General features: G+C 39.5%; 1 protein-coding gene and 1 long non-coding RNA gene across 2 annotated transcripts; one reads left to right on the top strand and one right to left on the bottom strand.

The window, feature by feature from the left end:
- The first annotated feature begins 493 nt into the window (after positions 1-493).
- LOC122069372 (ATP synthase subunit epsilon, mitochondrial-like) lies at positions 494-4,078 on the top strand. The gene is made up of 2 exons (XM_042633366.1): positions 494-805; positions 3,853-4,078. The coding sequence occupies exons 1-2, from the start codon at positions 610-612 to the stop codon at positions 3,879-3,881; spliced, it is 225 nt and encodes a 74-aa protein (XP_042489300.1). The 5' UTR covers positions 494-609; the 3' UTR covers positions 3,882-4,078.
- Positions 4,079-4,759: 681 nt separating this feature from the next.
- LOC122069354 lies at positions 4,760-5,386 on the bottom strand. The gene is made up of 2 exons (XR_006137439.1): positions 5,122-5,386; positions 4,760-5,040 (listed from the first exon to the last, which is right to left on the bottom strand). It is a non-coding gene; the product is annotated as an uncharacterized LOC122069354 (long non-coding RNA).
- Positions 5,387-5,392: the final 6 nt, after the last annotated feature.

Genomic DNA, 5,392 nt, shown 5'->3' with positions numbered 1-5,392 from the left:
TAACTATGAAATTCATAAATGAAGTAGTTAATGGTGCGGTTACTATTATCCTTTGTATAGTGGCGTATCTTGTATGTATTTGTAAGAATATTAAAAAAAGAGAATTTATCCATTTTTTGAGGTATAGTGTTACTTGTACCATACAGTTTTTATTCCATTTTTTATCCAAAAAAATAAAAAAATAATAGAATATATTTTTTAGAATGTTACAGTACGAGCCTTAGTTAGATGGGAAAATTTTATTTGTACCGCTTAACAAAAGGGACGAGATTTCCATACCGACTTATCCTTTGCTCGTCTAGGCCCTTGGCTGCGAGGATCTAGGTATCAGTATCATATCAGTAGTATTCATATCGGTGATATCACCTTATCGGTATTATCGGAGAATTAAATGGTAAAACAATAATAATAATTGTGATCGATGATTTTGGGGTAAAATGGTCCGATCGGACCAATACGACCGCCGATAGCGTATATAGCCGTATACTAAATCGTAGGTCGCTAAGGTTGGTAAAGCAGGTAAAGTGGGTAACCGGGTAAAGTTGCCACCCTAGTTAGACTTCAGTCGGAGCAACTGCCAAGTAGAGAAGAAGGAAGAAGAGGAGATCCATGGCATCGGCGGCAGGTTCGACCGCAGCCGTCCCCTTTTGGAGGGCAGCGGGCATGACTTATATCAGCTACTCCAACATCTGCGCGTCTCTGGTTCGTAATTGCCTCAAGGAGCCTTACAGGAGCGAGGCTTTAAATCGCGAGAAAGTTCACTTCGCCGTTTCTAAGTGGACTGACGGCAAACCTCTCAAACCCAGTATGTTCTTATTCTTCCCTCCGTCTTTTTTTTTTTTTTTTTTTGGTTGATTGTCGAATGATCGTTGTGGCAATCTCTTGAATAACACTTCTGGCGATGTCAAGTAATGTCATTACCGTTTTCTGCAATTCTTTTAACTCTATCGAATCTTGAGGTTGCGTATTTTATTTCGATTCTTATTCCATTTTTCCAGGGCGGGGGAACGCCATAATAAATTTGCAGCAACCCTAACATGTGGAAAATTAATGTTCATTGTAAATTTTACTCTTTTGCTTCTAACCAATGGTCCCCTTGTTGATGGATGTAGATTAAATTTGATTGAATGAGAAAGTGCAGATATTTTTTCGAGGAAATGTTTTTGTGTTGAAAAAAATGTAACCAAGGGGATAGAGAGTGGCTTTTGAATAGAAAAAGGACGAATGTTGAAAGAGGACCATAAATCAAATAGGGTTTAAGTTGAGATGGGAGATAATATGTTTAGACTGATGGTTGGATACTTTAAAGGTGTGCCAGCCTGGATAAATTGCCACATATCTCTTATTTAGATGATTTGGTGCAACATTAGGATGGGTGACACCTGAGGCCTGAGGGATTAACTAGGCCATTCTTTGCCTGAGTCCCCGAGTGAAGGATTACCAATATTGTTCTTCTTTTCCTTTCTTGTGTATTCTTCCTATTTTTTGGCTTAAAGGAGGACTTGTTTAATCATTAATTATGTAAAGTGTCCTTATGTTATCCTATGCGTCTTACAAAATAAGGGGTTTGACATTAATAGGTGGATGTGTCAGTCCCTGTAAACATTTGGGACTGTTGACCACATGATTAGAATTTGTTTCTGCACACTGATTTCTTAGGGAACTGCACTGCAGTGAATTCCATTTCTGATTATATTATTTGTTGTTTGTTCTATGGTTGATATTCTGTGCTGGAGATCCTTTTCTGCAAACCAATCTCCATTTTCTATCTGGGGATTAGATTTACCATCACCCTAATATGCAAAACATTGACAATTGACAAGAGAAGATCACGGAGCAAATTCATAATATGCTAGGAGGCAAAGATGTATCTTTGCAAACGATAGTAATTTGGTCTTTCCATTATGTCCAAGTGGTAAATGTTGTAATGTAGTAAATTTAGATCAAGAGATGTGAGAAATGATATCATTGTAGAGTTGCACTCATTAGTGGGAGACCACTGGCTTGTCCTTGTTAGTTAGATCCATTTTTGCCTGGACAATGTCTTAGAACATGAATGAATTGCTCTTGATCTTGATAGATTTTAAATTTAGGCATAATAGGAGCATTTTCTGGAGCAAGATATCTGGATTAGCGAGGAACCCAAGCTGGAACTTCCAAATAAATACTTTAATATGTGAAGAAGTTTGAGGTCTCAGATGAACTTTCAAATGTGGGGACTCTTGTCTATTTATTTGTACATTGTCCTGTAGCCAATAGCTAAGTAGGTTTGGACATAGTTTAATGATGTTGGTGATCCCCCGAGTGATGCTAGCTTTTTGATCTTCAACCAAAAGTATAGCAGCAAGTAGAGTCTACAATATGGAAGGAAATGGGGTCATGTTTTTAAGCACCAATGACTACGGATGAAAGACAATCTTATAAATGCTGGAAATTTGAAGCCCTAGTCATACAAATGACCAGGGATGCAACTTGGGCCTGAAATGTCAACCTGCGCAAGGCCCACCTTCCCCCCCCCCCCCGGGGGGACTTTGCCTAGGATTTGCAGCCCATGTCTGGACTAGGGTTGGGAAATCCCAGCCAAAAGTTGGGGCTGCTTGGTTAGCGTTGAGTCATCAGTCTGGCCTAAAGTTCAAATTTATGCATGTATGTATACAACATATAAATCAAGTGGATACATACATATGACTTATCTGCTATTGGTTAGGTATCTTTAGAAGAGAGAATGCATAGGAGAAGGGAATTAGCTGATTAGTGTGATTCAAGTTGAATGGGCTGAACCCAACCCAAAGTCGGTTTTTATGCCTAGGAACTGAGCTTAGATGGCTCAGGTAATGTTCGGATATCCCAGCTGATGTCATTCTTTTTTTGAGATTGTGGTGGACATTTGATCCCTCGGGATGGGTCTGGGTTTTCAAAAATGTGGCACAGCTCTCTGGAATAGCACCCCAAAGTACATCCCTATCCATATTCCATATTTTAACCTCATTACCTGCTTGTGTTCTCTATATGAATCTTATGTAAGGTCTCACAGCTTAGGAAGGCTCCATGCATGTAAGCAAATGAGTTTGGCCTATCAGATGAGGAATGAAGAGTGACATAGACAAACTGAGGCTCATTCAGAAACCACCATTTTTTTTTTTTTGGATTGGAGGCTGGTATCCAGTTGTGCTAATCCTTTGAAATACTAAACACCCTGAAATTATTGGTCAACAAAATCTATTCCAGCTAACCAAATTAGCTCTTCTGCAAATAATGTGGCTGGAGGCAGGTCAATTGTTCTATTGATGCTTCTGGGGGATTCATCCCAAACACATTTTAATTATTATTATTCTTCTGCGAGCAAAGTGGTGCAAGGGGAAACTTGATGTGATGCGTCTGAGTCTTCAAGTTGAAAACGGTCTTTCAAATGTGGCATATTCTGTTCTTGGGTACTGTTTGGGTGCATTTGCTTAATGTAGTCAGCTTTTTAATCTGCCATGGGGATTTGGGGGAGTGCATTTTAGTCTTTTTACTTGCATGCTTAATTAATAATCTGGTGGGGGATATTTTGACTCCTGACTCTGTTAGCGGTTGATTGATTGTAAATGGTCCCACATGAGGTTCTTGTTCTTCAGGGTAATAGATCTTTATGAGGTATGGTTTTATCAATTTAATGATATGATTTTATCTACTTATTCATTGTATGTATGTCAAGCTTACCAAATTAACCCTTTCCCCCACCCTCCCAAAAAAGGAAAAAAGAGAGTGGAAGCATCATGTAACCTTCTCTATTAGTCACTACTAAGCACACAGGATATTTTAATTATAGTATTATGGTCCTTACCAATTATTTCTGTTGTTGTTTATCAGCAATTCGCTCGGATACGCCTGAAGAGTGATAGGAGGGGAGTGGCTCTCTTGTCATAGAGGCAGTGGAATAATGCCTTGCTGTTCTCTTGGAGTGGTAGTTTTACTTTACTTTCTACGAACTTGAAAGACATCACCCATATTGGGTTTGGAAGGACAATGCACTTGCAATAAGATAATTTCTGTTGGTCGTGCTTTTGAATACAATTTGCTTTTATTACTTTGCCAATCACAATATTAAAACAGATAGATTAGATATGCGGCTTTTTAGTATTCTTTACAGGGATGTATCAAATGAATGCACAAAAGCGATAGGCTCTCAGGTCATGGTGCATGCAACTTGCAATAGTAAGTTTCTTTGGCCGGTTAGATTTTTAGGGCTAGGCTCATGCGTGAGTGAATTGCTATTCACTGGACTGAGCTCCTCTAAGATTCCAATCCAACGGTTAACAGATTGACAGCAGGTTCCCTTGCTCATCTAGATTCTGCACTTTTGGATGGCAGCGAAGGCTGTGGTTGGCATCGTTTCAAAGAAATGCTTCTAAGCCATTTGTGTTTCTAATGGAGAATCACCCCATAAGAATCTGTTATTCCCAGGTCTCTCTCTAGCTGGGGTGTAACCCCATGGACATTGAGAAGCTATTCATATTCATACTGATTGATGGGAAGCCCTGCGCCCCGCCCCGGGGGGGGGGGGGGGGGGGGGTGGTGGGGAAGGCATTGTTCCATTTTGGATGTAGAGCTTTCTTTCATCTCAATATCTTCTTCTCCAATTGGTTTCCGGGCTGGTCAATTTCATGATATCCTTTATGCTTTTCAACCCCCCACACCCCCCCCCACCACAACCCGAAAAAAAAAAACCCTACCCAAGCATAGGTGTAAAACTACTTAAACAAAAAGGGAAGAGATGTACAAAATGTCCAGAAGTCCGGATCTTGAACTTCTGATTCATAAATTTACTTGCAAACCTTTCAAGCCAAAAAATCAACCCATTGCCCTCTTTAACACAAAAAGCAATATACTGTGAACATCCAAAAATAAAGATAGAAAGGACAAGAGCAATTATTTGGATCTGAGAACACCTACTCAAGTTCTTTTGAATCACACCAAATCTCCACGGTCTGCCAGCCTAGATCTTGAGCCTTTTTGAGCCCTTGAAGAAGGCTTCGATCTTGGCTTCAATCCCTTTCCCTGTCATCATATAGTCTGTATCTAGCAAAACAAAATGGCCTTTAAATATCATACTGATTGTTGAATTGTGTTATCTTCTACCTATGTTCACTAGTTGTCCAGAATCGCCATCCCGAATGTTGACCTGCATCATATCTAGTCCTGCAAAGATGGTGCCAAGTAAGTGCCATTAGCAGAAGAGAGGAGAAGAAAGGAAACAGGAAACTTTCATTTCTGCCCTTGATAATATTTCTGATGATCCCCTCTCTGAAAGAGGAAGAAATGTCCTAAATTTATAACATATGCACATAAATAATTGCTAATTACATCTAGAAAACTAATTTAATAAACCCATGCTCTCTAGGAGGTCTCA

Source organism: Macadamia integrifolia, unplaced genomic scaffold, assembly GCF_013358625.1.
Source record: "Macadamia integrifolia cultivar HAES 741 unplaced genomic scaffold, SCU_Mint_v3 scaffold595, whole genome shotgun sequence".
Lineage (NCBI taxonomy): Eukaryota > Viridiplantae > Streptophyta > Magnoliopsida > Proteales > Proteaceae > Macadamia > Macadamia integrifolia.
Note: the sequence above shows the minus strand (reverse complement) of the source record. Positions and strands in the feature narration are given on the sequence as shown.

Excerpts from the sequence above, each read along its gene's own strand:
- LOC122069372 (XM_042633366.1), top strand. The coding sequence starts at position 610 with ATGGCATCGGCGGCAGGTTCGACCGCAGCCGTCCCCTTTTGGAGGGCA. Across the intron at positions 806-3,852 it reads CGGCAAACCTCTCAAACCCA|CAATTCGCTCGGATACGCCT; the intron begins GTATGTTCTTAT and ends GTTGTTTATCAG.